This window comes from Larimichthys crocea, chromosome XVII (assembly GCF_000972845.2).
Source record: "Larimichthys crocea isolate SSNF chromosome XVII, L_crocea_2.0, whole genome shotgun sequence".
Lineage (NCBI taxonomy): Eukaryota > Metazoa > Chordata > Actinopteri > Sciaenidae > Larimichthys > Larimichthys crocea.
In genome coordinates, this window is record NC_040027.1 from 711,840 (window position 1) to 726,816 (window position 14,977).

At 41.1% G+C, this 14,977-nt stretch overlaps 1 protein-coding gene across 1 annotated transcript; it reads right to left on the reverse strand.

The window, feature by feature from the left end:
- Nucleotides 1-1,571: 1,571 nt before the first annotated feature.
- rexo1 (REX1, RNA exonuclease 1 homolog) lies at nt 1,572-14,390 on the reverse strand. The gene is made up of 16 exons (XM_019272378.2): nt 13,932-14,390; nt 11,154-13,000; nt 10,952-11,053; nt 9,827-10,037; nt 9,537-9,682; nt 9,208-9,345; nt 8,986-9,109; nt 8,740-8,865; nt 6,973-7,113; nt 6,777-6,890; nt 6,557-6,630; nt 5,730-5,840; nt 5,358-5,473; nt 5,102-5,240; nt 3,990-4,110; nt 1,572-2,793 (listed from the first exon to the last, which is right to left on the reverse strand). Exons 1-16 carry the CDS (start codon nt 14,119-14,121, stop codon nt 2,705-2,707), a joined length of 3,789 nt encoding a protein of 1,262 aa, XP_019127923.2. The 5' UTR covers nt 14,122-14,390; the 3' UTR covers nt 1,572-2,704.
- Nucleotides 14,391-14,977: the final 587 nt, after the last annotated feature.

Sequence of the window (14,977 nt, forward strand, 5' to 3'; positions counted from 1 at the left end):
ACTAATTCTGACATTTTCTAGACAATATAATTAAGAAAATAATTATTAGACAGATCATTAGCTGCAGATACCCTGAGCAGTAGGTTCCAGATTAGAGCTGGAACTAATCAAATAATCAACTAATTGTTTTGGTGTATTCAGGATGTAGGCGGTAAAGTGTTTATTTGCTCTGGCTCTCGCAGAGATAATACAGCTCTCCATCTCTCAGCATGGGGTCTGTTTCAGAGCCCCGGCTCGCAGCTTCCCCCTCGTGACCCCCACTAGTCAAAGGTGATCATGGGGGAGAGAGAAAGAGGCACTGATCGAATTTGATAATGAAGACGACCCCTCTAAGCTGCTTTGCTCCACATGTTCAAAATCTCTGCAACACTCAATAAACACTAGGAATCCCCCCTCCCTGTCACTAGAACATTGTGTAGGTATTGATCCCTGCTAACTGGCTCTTTTAATACCTGGGGTCTGTGGCCCGGTCTGGGGAAATGCATACTGACATGTGACGGGAGGAGCTTAACAGGCAAACACACCGAAGAAAGGATGGGCCTCTCAGTTTAGCATTTCTCTCCCATTTTTTCCAATTTACACATCTGCTGAAGAAAGGAGAATTACAGCCGCTGCACCTGCTGTTAAAAAGGGACATATAGACTCCAAGAGGCCCAGCACTGTACGGAGAAAAAGCTGTCACACTGTCAAAAACTATTTATGCAGTAGAGGTAGAAGAAGTATTCACGTGTTTTACTGAAGCAAAAGTAGAGATAAAACAGTGGAAACATACTCCCATAGCAAATTAAAGTCCTGAATTGAAAAGATCATCAGTAAAATGTATCAAAAGTTAAAGTTTTATCACTTTTAAATTGATTTTACTTGAAGATTTTAAAACTAAATCTATTGCTGAGAGTTCACTGAACTCCTCAAATTAGGTTACAAACGTCATCAGCTTATTTGCAGAGATACTAGCACGCATTGTTTGAGAGTTAAAGGCCTTCTGAGACATCTTTTTATATAGTTTGAGGAAAAGGACACTCGCTGTGTGGGCGTGAAGTCAGTTCATCCACCATGTTAAGATAAGCCATGGTTGTTTCCTACGTCCTCTCTACACTTGAAATTCAACAAATCATCTGTGAACTCAAAAGATACAAAGTTGCCTTGACAGAAGCGGCTACAAGTTCTTCTATTAAATAAATGAGTGACTCTTTAAAGTGAGAAATCGGAAATGGAAAGTTTGTTTCAGTCATTGACTCAAACAAATTTCTCACAGAAAGTTTACTTAACTTATTTTCTTAAGTTGACAACCTTAAACTAAGTACTGAAGTTCAGTTCACTTACATTTTAAAAACAGCAGGGGAAACTTTATGTTATTGAGCAACATAACCAGCAATTACAGTGGTTACATAAATGTAGTACAGTAAAAGGTTGAATGTTTGCCTCTGACATGCTGTATATGGTAGCATGGTTTAGTATAAAGTAGCATAAAATGGAGGCACTTGAGTATTCAAATCTTTGTAAGGTGTACAGTGCTTGCATCCTTCGCTTACTTTTATTGGACCGCTGAGATGTAAAGACAGAGCAACAACTTTGTTTAACTAATACATTTTAATAGAAAAAGATGAACAACCAAAAATGAACAAATACAAAAGGAAACTGCTTCAGCATATTTACAGCACTCGAGTATTTTTTCAGTCATTTTCAACATAAAACACAGGTTAGCTGGTACTCACTAAATGATAATTGTCTGTGATTAATAACCCAATTCAACAGCACTGAACCTACTTTTGTCTTTATGGAAGAATAAACATGTCATTCCTGCTATCACAATGATTCCTGTTGTTTTACTTCATGCACTGCACATGACACCGAGACAGTGGTGGATATAGTCAGTATTTTGTCTGAACTATAAAATACAGTGATATATTCCATCAACTATACCAAATAGGTAGCAGCAGAGACTTTACATGTCTGCTGAGGGTATTTTATATGATCAAGTATTATAGGATTAGTCAGGTTTGAGAGCCAACCAACAACTCGATAAGAGCCGCACCGAAAACAGAGCATCGGTGACGGAAGACGAGGTGCGATGTGAAAAACACAAGTGCATTTACATAGTAATGTTTCGACAGACTAAGACATCAATGCACTTAAGTGTAACTAAGTAATGTGTTATTCATTAGAAGTGAATGCTTTATAACACAGATGAGGTACTCAGACTTGGGCCCTATACAACAAGAGCGTTTCTATAGTGCAATTTAGGCTGAAGACAGCCCGGCATGAATATCATATCAACCATCATCGTTCAGAGGACAATGCCCTGGCATTTTAAGCAGTTCTTCTATAGAAAGGTTTTATTCATAAACTGAGACACTGCTTAAATAAACAGAAATACATGTATAACTAACATTATTAAGAACTGAAATACCAATAAGCAAATGAAAACACTGTTAATTTGGGCTCCTATTGCTTTGAAGGGACCGGCAGTTCTCTGATTCAGTCCAGTAGGCAGCGACAACAGACGGCCCTCCTCTGGCTTTTATCTGCTGAAAACTTCCACCTGTGCTGAACCATCCATCCCTCTCTCCCTACCCCCTCACCCCGACACTCTGACCTTAACTCTCTGAGAGCAGGTGCAGGCCTCCCGAACTTCTCTGTCTCCCTGCAGCCAACGTGAAGGCAACAAGCTGAACTGAGGACAGTGGAGCAGAGAGGTCAGGGGTCATCTTTTGACCTTTGCGTCCTCCTTGATTTTCCAAAACATCAGCTCCATGCAGGCAGACGCATCTTCGCTCGAGTCATGGCCCTCCACTGGGAACACATGAACAAATGACAGTGATTGTTTTTTTGTTCTTTTTACAGCCCTGAACACGTGGAAAGCTTCAACAGCAGAACAATACAGGGTAATCCTCTAGTCATCTGGAGACAGTTCACATTATGCACAAATTAATTAGGCTAAATATGAGGGGCAGCATGCCAACGTGCTGAACATACGCAGATATGATGATTAACACCATTTATGTAATAGTGTGTTATCATTCTAACATTTCTTAATTTGCACTAAATGCAAAGTACAGCTGAGCATGATGGGAATGTTATTAGTTTTAGAGGCATCAGACAAATTAACATCATCAATAACGTTATCATAATTCAGCTTGAGGGGTACATGAATGTTTGTAGCAAATTTCATGGAAAATCTATACAGATATGTCACTCAAAAATATAAATGTCAACCCAATAGAGGCACTAGACGGCCAAACAGGTGGACCAACCAACCAATAAAAGTTTTTTTCCCTGCCACCTTTCAGCACTGTTAAGGCTGAAGGACATGGAGAGGAAGAGAAAAGAATGGCTGAATGTGTTAGTTTACCACAGAGAAACTGAATCTTTATAACTCTGACTATGGAAGGTTTTCATTAGTCCTTAATATTTCAGGTCATAAGTACAGTACAGAATGCTTTCTAAAGCTGAGACTCAGGCTTCAGCTAACACTGTGCATTACTGACATCTGCTGGTGACACTGATGTAGTGCAACCAAATAAATAAAGCAGCGACATTTATTGAACTGTGGCGCTTTAATGTAACACCAGACATTCCTTCAAAGAGGATTTACTGCATTACTTTGATCGATCTGTGAGAAACCCACTGTGTTGTTTTCCTAATGAACTTCATATACATCTTAAAGTGGTTTATAAAACACCATATAGGACACTGGGCTGTGCAAATTAACTCTAATATGATTGTTTATTATTAACTGATACAAACTTATCAATCATTCTTTGGTTTGTTTGTGTGGAGGTCGGTTACAGATGATTATATGACTATGGGCTGCAGAGGAGAGGTTGTGTTTGTGTAGTTAGGACCATGTTCATTTGAGGATGAAGTGTTTTAAGACTTTAAAACGTAAAAAAAAAATGACGTTAAGAACACACACAATGTCAGCAACAAATAGATTAGAACACAAGTTTATATCAACTCTTATGATATTATACTTGTGATTTCCTCACCGTTGTCCTGGATGATGCGTTTCAGGTGGTCGGCCATCAGGTTCCTCAAGGCACGTTTGTAGGGCAAGCCGAGGCGGTGAGGGAACACAATGGCCGTGTCTACGACTGAACTGTGGATTAGCTGAAGGCAAGAAAGACAAAAACAGAGGCAGCATGACACTGAGGGTTTTACTTTTACTTCAGCCCAACAGTACAGACTCAGTGTCTCAGCCTGGAATGAAGGCCAACCGCGAATCCTGAGTTACCTCTGGATGGTAACTGAATAGCACTGTTTAACATTTCACAATGTTTCACTGCCCTACTCTGTTTGACTTTATAAAACACTTTTTGGACTCTGCAAGAGAAATGCTACACCTGTGAAGACTTTCACTCTTCAGTCATTAAAACCTCACTATTGTTAAAGCAGAAATTTAATAAAGAATTGAATCAATACTCGACCGTTTTCTTTAAAAATCTGAACAAAACACTGAAACTGCACCGGTGGGAGTGAAAGGCAACTATCAAAACTTTTTTTTTCAGCACAATCATATTAATCACTTAGGTAAGTTTGTAATATTTATATTGTGAGACTGTATTGTACTGTACTGGTAAATGCATTTTGGGCTAACAGTATAAGTTAATAAGACTATAAAAGCCTGACACTGTTTATAGTGTATGGTAGAAATAGAATATCAGATTAATAACTACATTTTCATTACTGTGTAATCACCTGTATATATTATTATATATTATCTTTCTGTAACCTTTGAATGAACCTTTTATATCTACAGTCGGCCATGTAGCTGCAAAGTTTCTACAATGGCCCTGACAAACAGACTAAACACTGGCTCTACATTGTGCCATAGTACGGAGAAGGTGAGGTGACTTCAGTAACTACACCACTATAATCCGACACACTGCTCCTAAAGTATGAATCACAGTTACTTGTGTGAAGAGAAAGGTGTGGTACAAACTGATTAATACGTCTTTGTAAGTCATCAAACCACAGCGTACAGTCAGTACCAAGCAGCAGAGAAGGACAAATGTATTGTGAAGCTGGATGTATGAATCATTCACAAAGTCCCTTAAAAGCATCAAATAAAGTCTTGATGATGAATAAAGAGTCAGGGTACCTTCAGAGCGAGCAGATCGCTCTCCAGACTGTGTCCTATGAGGATGGATTCAGCACTGAACATACTGAGCAGCACAGCCTGAACGTCTCTCAGACTGATGGTGGCGCTCTCCAAGTCCTCCTCCGTCACACCTGAAAATCTGTAAATATGTACGGTTTACAGACAACACTGATGCAGGAGTACAGCTAACAATTACATCTACTACCAGAGAAATTCATAAGACACGACTCACGCAGTGTCAAGGAGACAGACTCACCGCGTGTTGTAATCAACCACTTTGCTTTCAGGTTTGACGAATGTGTCGTAGATGACTTTCAACTCAGAGTCGATAACCGTCACCCTCGTCAGTTCAAGGCCCTGCTTTGTGTAACACTGATTCACAGGAGAGACAAAACAAGTATGAAAATAAAAAAAAATATGATAAAAGTTGGGGGTCAGGACATGCAGCTGTTTGGTAACAGTGAGAAATGATTCATTTTATTTTACTTTTATTCATCAAAACAAAACACTTTCACTGTGATTCTCCATGTTCCATTCCTATTAAATACACCTTTAATATATCGAATCCAAAATATGACACACGCAACAGTTTTGATTTCTTCAGCAGGTAAAAACGCGTCAGACTCACCATCTCACAGTCCAAAGCAAACACGCCTCCGTTGCCATCAGGTGGTAGAGACTTACTGAACGTCGTGACGTAGCCATCTAATGACTCTTTACGCCCGTCCTGAACATGTTGCTGTGGAAATACGAAATGTTTAGGAAGTGCATAAAATTACTTCAGAACAACTAAGAGGAAGGTTTTATGTGTTCTTGAGTGTGGAGCTCCAGTAAAAAGACACAGGTAAGAAGAATATATATCCTTGAAGGTAAATGCAGTGGGATAATGATTACAGTTGTCCCTTGCTATATCGCGGTTCACTTTTCGCGGACTCGCTGTTTCGCGGATTTTTTTAGTGTAATTTTGCATGCTTTTTTTTTTACAGCGTACTGTACAGTATTAACGCGCACTGTGTTCTGCGTCCTAAAGTGGCTAAGGGAGAACTGCACATGTGTTCTGCATCCTGATTCACTAAGGGAGTACTGTACAAAATGCGTGTAAAAAGCTGTATAAAAGTGTGTGGTTAGGGGTTTTACGGCCTTAAAACATGTATATTAATTGTAAAACTCACTTCGCGGATTTCATTTATTGCGGGTTATTTTTAGAACGTATCCCCCGCGATAAACGAGGGACCACTGTATTAATAACACCACTAACTACAGGCTGCAGCTACTAAACTGGCCTTTGCTATGGTACTGTGTTTTTAGTGTCTTTCTCTGTTAGCATTGTTGTTGCAAGCAGTTTTTCTTACAAAATGCCCCATTGTATGTCAACATTAGCCCACTGATCCACGAAAGACAATTTGTTTTACTTGTTAAAGTGCAAATAAGAAAGACAGTTGAGAAGGAGGATACCTTAGAAACTTGGCAACCTGGCGTGCCCACAGCTGCAGCACAGCAGCTGTAGTTGGTTTCCCAGCCTCCAGCGACTGACAGGAAAGACAGGAAAGAGTCGGACAGAGTGAATGAAAGTTGAAACTTAACAGTTATTTGGCAGTACGCATTACAAAAAAAAGACCAGAATATGCATTCATAATATTGATGTCTATTAATTATTTACCCTAAATAAACTTACCTTTGTGTCTGCGCAATCGTCCCCAGTGAAAGCTACATTCCTCTTTCCGTACACAGTTGCCATTGGCATTGATCTTGTACTCTGCTCCACATCGACAGCAGATCTTGTTGAACGCTGTTAAGGCATCACAGAGAGTCAGCTGAAAAGTCAAATAACTTCTGAACCATGATATTTATTGCGCTGTGGCGCCACTCACGGTCTGCAATGGCCTTTTTCTCTGGGAGGTTGAATATGATGGCTTTGCCGGCAGCATCAGGGTTTGCTCTTGGGTATCCATTCTCCTGGAGCTGCTCCTCCGTCATCAGGTAGTTTCCTAGCTTCCTGTACAGTGTGGCTCCTGCAGCGAGACGGAGCGACAATTCAAACAAATGTCTTTGTACAAAGACTAAATTAAATCTTACACTGAAATTGTGACGAAATGGAAGGTGGAAAGGTTTTTTTTCAACTCAGACAAATTGATCAAAAATGTGCGGTAATTTACAATTTTACATATGGGGGTCACACAGGGTCAAGTGTATGTCCTGAGGTCACTGTGGGGACTAAGTTCTTCTGCTTGAGATACAGAGCAGCTATATGTTTGTGCACCATTGTGATTATTACTACAGTGACTGAGGACAGAGGACAGGGCTGTCTCACTCACACCAGATATGTACATGATGTAGAAGCCTCTACAGAGTCAGATAATAATGTCAGACCACTAAGTGTTTCCTTGTCTGTAGACTAATGACCACTAATAACCTGGCAAAAACCTTGTGTCGTAGATTGATTGAGCATGACCATTTAGGCATATAGATGAGTCACAGAGGAAAGCTTCTTCGTCAGGTGTATTGATAAATCTCTATTCTTATTGATAAAACTACAATAAACCTTTCAGCATAAGACTTCTTGGACTCCTGTATGCTTTCTCTCTATTGACTGAACTGACCACTGATGAGTTCAATTCTCCACAACATTAAATACTTTTCTACATGGTGCCATCATACTGTACTGTACGTATGATGGCACAAACTGCTAACTGCTGTGGGATTTGAACATTCGGTTTAAGGGTTACAGTCTGGTTTCTAAACCCATCAAGTCAACCTGCTGCTTATCAATTAACTATAATAATCTAAAGCTGTAATGAATTATTATATTTCAGAATGCATTTAACATATTAATTGTCCATTAAATAGTAATTGATCTATTCCATAAGTTGCCAAAATACTGACACTTAAAGTTATTTATGATTTCAATAGGGCTGCAACTAATGAATATTTTCATTATTTACTTATCTGTTCTTAGTTTGTCCGACCAACATATATTCAGTTTAGATGACAAAAAAACAGTTAATCTTCTCCCTAAAGAAGCATTTCTGCTCCAGAAATTACTTAAAACTTATTAAAATTATGAAAAAGATCAAAGAAGCGGCTGATTCATTTCCAGCTGACTGACAAATCTTTTCCTCTCTTGTTATCAATTCATAATAATATTAAAATTGGAATAACCTTTAAAAACGTTGGTGTAATCTTGATACTTGATTGTAATTTTGTACTTGATAAATAACTTTAAGGATGTATTATTAATTAAGTTAATCACACACATCAAGAGTTCATTCCAGTGATACTACAGTTGGTAAACACATTTTCTCGCACATTCACAGTTAACAGCACCTGGAGGTTGTCACATGAGTGTTTGAGCAGTTTCATTATTACTGTAAACCGACTCATCACATCATGGAGTAAACAAAAGGTCACAAGTCTCTGCCTGACACAAAGAATCTTTCAGTTTCTCCTCGCTTTTTTTCTTCCCTTGGCTTGTTTTGATTTTATCAGAGGTATAATCTGCATTTTTGTGTTGCAAGGGATGTGATCAGGTGACCGAAGAAAAACAGAACGAGAAAAATATGAAAAGAATATACTCGGGAAATGTTCAAGAAAAAGAGGGCTGAAAATGATCCTACTTGGCATCTTTACTGAAAACTTACCAGTGAGTTTCTCCTCCTGCTGTTTACCCATCCTGTTGACAGTGAAACTGGTTGTAGCAGCAAGACGACCCCCCAGGACCTCCTCGTGGGACTGGGCCTTCCTGTAACCACCTGTACCCGAGTCCTCTGAGGAAAAACACACAAAAACAGAGAGGTTACCACTGACACATTTAAACTAATCCTTAGTTTTGTACATAGATTTTGTTCATGTGCTTTGAGCAAACCACAGGGACTGCAGTGACATACTGGTAACACGCGATGAACACGAGCTGCTCTTGCTGCGGAGCTTCTTCAGGGTGTTGACAGCTACATTGAGGTAGATGTTCTTACTGCTACTGCGCTCATACACCAGCCTCTCCTCATCAAGGGCCTGAAAACATTAAAACCACAAAATTGTTCAACTAAAGCACAATTCTCAACACGGGACATTATTCTACCCTGTTGGTGAAAGCTGGGTGTTATTCATACCATCTGGAAGGCAACGTCCTCGGATGGGCAAAATTTGACACATTCATCTATGAAAGTGTTGAGGTAGCGCTGGCGGATGTTGGTGGGAACCTTGGCCCCGAACTCAGTGGGAATGATGGGGCGCTTCATTGAACTACTCTGAAAATGTCAAAACGGAAGGACAACACTGACAGTGAATATCATCCGACCGATTAAGCAAAAAAAAATTTCTTTAGCGAGGCGGCTCACCACTGCTGGTAAACCGTCAAGGTTATTTAGGGATGTGCAAACACAAAAATCACAAAACAAACATTTAGATAAGCTTTGTGGAGTTTGAGGCTTGCTGATACCTTCAAAGTGGGTGTGTGTGCCATCCTCTTCTGCATGACAGTGGACATGGTCTTGGACAAGATTCCAGCGGTGGTTTGGGCCTTGACAGTCTGATGGGTCTGGTTGGGCGATAACACTCGACTGGCGGCTGGTTTATTTGCAGGACCTAGTCAGACACACACATAGTTCATGTGACTTTCTACTTAAAATAATAGCTCCACTTCTACCCACCGGAAAAGAGAGTTTGAGACCATTACTATTTGAAAATGAATGAAAGCAGTGAATTAGAGAGTAGGAGAAACACTCATACTTGTTTTAGAGGATGTCATCTGTGGGTTGGGACGGTGCGCAATTCTCTTCTTCTCTCCAGAGAAGCTCGGGCTGGAGCTCTGTGAGGACACTTTGACCGAAGCAGAAAGCTGAGCAGCTTGCTGCTGTGCCATCTGCATACGCTGGTAGCAGACCTCCTGGGCTGTGGGTCTCTTGTACGGTCGCACCACAGATTTAGCAGGTGCGTCACTCTGGCAAAAAATAGCAGCACGGTTTATTAAAAGGTGACCACGTTGTGTTGATGAATGATGCTGAAATGACGAGGATGAATTAAAGTCTTTCTTTAGCTTCCTGGACTAGAAATAAAGTCAGTGGCTACAAGATGGTCCAGATGGAAGCCCCTGAACTTTGCCTGCCAAGTACCTAACTGTGATATATTAGTACATATAGTATAAGCTAACTCTCTTTCTATGTTATTTAGTAAATCAGGTCTCAATAATTCAATCAGCAGTCTAGAACTTAGATTCTTGTGACTATAACTCAAACGTACAGACTGTGCCTTTAATGCACTGCCACACACAGTACAGTATAGTCAGGCCATGTCATCAAAAGCATCCTTATAAGGTGATGGAAGTCTAATCACTGCCTGTTTAACAAACACAGTCAGCTGGTCGCTTACTGTCAAATCAGACGGTGTATTTAAAAAGCTACAACCTGTTTCAGTGGAAATCCCCGACACCATGTAGTTCTCTCGTTGTTTACTTCCTTCTAGGTTCTAATGTTTGATTTTAGGCTTCCTAAAGTGGCATCAGTGCTGCCTGTGAAGAACTTTAACCATGTCACAATGCTGTCCCTACGTGCCTGCACTGACAGGAAGTGAGTTTGACTTTAAGTCGTAAACACAAAACTGGCTTTTTACCCAAAGGGCTTTGGTTACTTTACCCCTGTGTTTTCATGTTCTACATTCAGCCTGTGGTAAAGTTGTCATGGTAACTGACACTAACTAACTGAGACTGTAATTAGTGTTTTGCACACAAACATACAGTAAATGTGTTTTGTTATACACTTTTCTGAGATATTGTGTGCTCGCTGACTGATATAAATTAGACTCTTAAGAGACCTCGTGGGATGGAGGAAGACAAAGAAGTCAAGGTGACACACTTACATTTCCTTTGGCAACAAAATGGGAGACTCTTTTCTTTTGACCGGGGAAAAGAGTGGTTAAAGTGCTCTCTGTGCTTCTCTCCTCCTCTGAATCCCTGGAAGGCTAAGAGGGCAGAGAATAGTGGGTTCTTTTCAATCCAAAACAACTGGTTTGCAAAATCTGACCAGTCAACCAAAGTGTGGCAAGAAAGAAATAGTGATACCTGTTTAGCTTGCCTTCCCTTGTCCTCCCTCTTCACATCCTTGGATTCATTGAAGATCCGCAAACACTCCTCCATGGGATCTGAGTCAAAGTCCAGATCGTCCTGGAAACTAGAGAAGTCGATTCCGATGTCGTCAACCACGTCCTTACCTGCCACACTGCCCTCCTCACCGTGGTCACCCTCGTCTTCGGAGGAAGACGGCGTCAGCTCTGACGCCTTCCTCTTGTTCAGGCGCCCTCTCTTTAAAGCGTCAGCAGATTTTCTCACCAGGACTTCTTCGGGTTCCTCGTCGTCATCGTCCACGTCTATCGGTTCTGCCTCCTCTGGGCTCTCATCTCCAAAGAGGTCTGCGTGACTAAGACTCAGACTTCGCCGTTTGTCCTCAAGCCTTTTCCCATTGGACGAGCTGTTTTGCTTCACCTTATCTTTACTGTTTTTACTACTACTCGCGCTGCTAGAACCACTTTTACTAATTTTCTTTACATCCTTTTCTCTTTTACTGCTATCGAGTTTACCGTTTTTGTTTGGGCGGTCCTTATACTTGCTGAGCACCTTTTCCTTGTCTGATATTTTGGGTTTATTGCTTTCCCTTGCACCATTTTCTGTATTTTTATTGCGTTTGCTTGAGTCCGTTTTTACTTTTTCCACAGCTTTAATCTTACCATCACTTCTCTTCTCATCTCTGCCTTCCCTTTGAACTTTATCTGACGTTTTAATCTTAACCATGTTTTTCCTATCATCTCTTTTTCCATGACTCTTGTTCTCCTTCTTTGCAGAGTCCTGGTTCGAGTTCTTTATTGACCCTTTGTCTTTACTGCTGCTGCTGCTACTCTTACTACCACTCGTTCTGTTTACTTCCTTTTCAAGTTTATGGACTTTTTCAGATTTGCCACTTTTCTCGTGACTAGTTCGACTCGCCACCTTCCTTTTCTCTTGGTTGTCCTTTTGTTCAATATCTTCCTGGAAATCTGAGTCCCCTGTCAAGTCCTCTTTATTCCTCTGCGTTAGTGCATTGAGCATACTTTCAGTTCTCTCTTTTCTCTCCTTGCCCACAGCATTCCAGAGTGAACCACTGTTGCCTTTTCTCTGCTGGAGATTACTTAGTGAGGTGGGTCGATACTCCGTTCCTGAGCTCTCCCCATCAGAGTCTGAGAAAGTGTACTTTTTTGAGTCCACGCTCTGCTTTCGTGGTTTTTTCGCAGCTACAACACACTCCTCATCTGACACATCTGGTTTGTGTGTCTTCCTCACCTCCGTCTTAACAGTTTGTGCACCCTTGGCCCTCTTACTTTTCACTGTGATTCCTGCCGAGTAGTTTGACAGCGGGTCATACTCCATATCTGTAGACGGTCTTGAATTGTCTACAGTGTATTTACACTTGGAGGTGGAAGTGCTGTTTGAGTATTTTGGACTGGGGGGAGGAGAAGGGGGTTGGTGGGTTTGTGTCCGAGATGGGGGCTTTTTGACTGAAGTAGGAACATATTCCATAGAGTTACTATTGCTCCCCTGGTTGTCTGAATCCAAGGTATATTTGCTGCAGCCAGGTGTGGGATTATAACCTCCTGATGTCATCTGATAACTCCCAGGGTCATAGGCCATGTGCGTAGGTGGTGCTTTGGTTTTAACAGCATCAGATGAAGACAAACTGGTATTCTCACTGGGATTGTACGGTTCATCTCCAATCCTTGAGAGCTTCCGCTTCTCCCTCTCCACCTCGCTGCGGACCTCCTCGATGGCCTTGTTGACCAGCTCCAGAGCACCGCTGAGATCTCCTGAGTCAGCCGGATTTCCATTCTGCTGCTCCTGAGGCCTCACAAATTCTGGGTTGAAGGGATCATAGCCTTGTTCTGCAGGGATGCAAGACAAGCAGGGTTGATAAAAATTCACCAACAAAACAATCAAGTCCACTTACTAGCTTTTACCTAGAAACGCATCAGTCTGGTCTGCCCTCAATACTTATCTAATACTGGCCATGTTGTCACGGATCCACATTACAAAAAGTTTCTTTGTCAAAAATTAAATCATATTCATTCATTGGCAGAAGGCCACACTCCATTTTAGTGCGACAGCAATCCCTGGAGCATAATACTGTATTGTCTTATTTATCCAAACAATCCCAAGCAGTGAGACAGCTGTTACAAAGATCAGAACGAGAGTCATTGTGTTTCAGTAAGAGAATCAACTTTCTGCTGCGTGTCAAGATCTTCCTCAGAGGATGCAGTCAGCCAGAGTTCAATGTGACAGGGTTGTCATCGCAAGAGAGGAAGAACAAACAAAAGATCAGATGAAAGTTGTGAAACCAAAAAAATCCAGCAGAACAGGTAGTTTATTATTCTTGACTATAAGTTAATCACACTACCTAACAATATTGGCTTTATCTCTGCAGTCAGACACTTTCCATCTCCTGTATTGTTAAATTACAGCTCCCCTGTCACATTACTGAAAGTTATTACTATTTCTACATGATCCGCTACCTTAATTATTTGTTTCATATTTAGATCTTCGCTGTATTTCCTCCCCAATTCCTGTTCTTCCAGTACTTTGACACTTCTACTTCCCTAAATTCAGCTTACATTGTACCCTTCTAGCTATACCTCAGTTTGTATTAAGCATCGGTGACGTGAACTGGTTTGAAACCTCGGTGGTATTATTTGTACGGTTCAACTAAAAGGTAACACACATTCACTTCACACGGCGGCTGGCTTCGTTAGCCCGTGTCGACACATTTTCCGCACACACACACACAAAGTAGCGATGAAATAAAACAATGCTCTGCACCTTTCTGTGCGGAGTGGAGGTCTCTCTGCTTCTTCAGGTCTGCTGGAGCTCCGTAGGACGGCCGTCTCTGCTGGCTGTGCCTGAAGTGACAGTACGGTCTGTTGCACCCATTTCTGCTGCCTTTGCCCTCGCTGTACTCCGCGTAAAACGGACAGTCAATCCCTCGGAAGAAGCCGGTGGACCTGATCATCTTCTTCGGATGTTGCTCTCATGCCCGCATGAACACGTCCGTCCGCCTTTCTGCGTGGTTTCCCGTCTCTCGCACCGCGAAAGCTTTGATGGAGCGACGGAACAATAACAACGTCTCTACGGCGCCATGTTGGATCGGTTGGAGGCGGGGGGGGGAAAACCTCGCGCGAGTTCATACGTGTCGCGCTCCTGACGTCACAGACAAAGCCAACGGTTAACCGTTTGAAGCTAGTATGCTAACGGCTACCTGACATAAACTTTTAATAGTTTTCAGACCAAAACTGCCCTTAAACTACTTTTAACTTAATACTACAAAAAGTTCCCAGAGGTTAAAGTTTCTCTAGTTTTAGCTGTGTTCCATTTGCTCCCCTTGCTGGCCGTCCGCAAACGTTAATTAGCCAGTTTGTGTTAATTAGCAGAGACACCTGGTGTGCGCGTGTGTGCTGCTCATGAGTTTTGTGTTGAAACAAGAGACGAAGTGTTTGAAACGTTTTATTATTTCACAGGCAACATGTTCTTCTTAATGACCTGTGAAAAGAAGTCAATCCATACAATACAGAAAGAAAGAAAAAAAAAAAGTCCGTCATGTTGCGATGTGCTTATGGCACCAGAGTTAACATTACCACACTTGGGGTTTTCCCCCCCAAAACACCTGTAGATAAAAATAAAAAATAAGTAACTCACTGAAATGTCAAAATATCTGAGCAAAGATAACTCACGTATTAGATACTAAATAAATAAAACTAAAACAGCTTTTACTGGAGGTAAATATAAACAAATATTAAATATTTCGCAAAGTAAAAAAGTTATTTTATATCTGCTGAAGAAATATAACTTTAGTTATTTTATTCTAAACC

Bases quoted from the DNA above. Each gene is read 5' to 3' on its own strand.
- rexo1 (XM_019272378.2), bottom strand. From the start codon at position 14,121: ATGATCAGGTCCACCGGCTTCTTCCGAGGGATTGACTGTCCGTTTTAC. The intron at 6,891-6,972 runs GTGAGTGGCGCC...ATGCCTTAACAG, and splicing joins GAAAAAGGCCATTGCAGACC to CGTTCAACAAGATCTGCTGT. The intron at 5,841-6,556 runs GTATCCTCCTTC...GTATTTCCACAG, and splicing joins CAGGTTGCCAAGTTTCTAAG to CAACATGTTCAGGACGGGCG.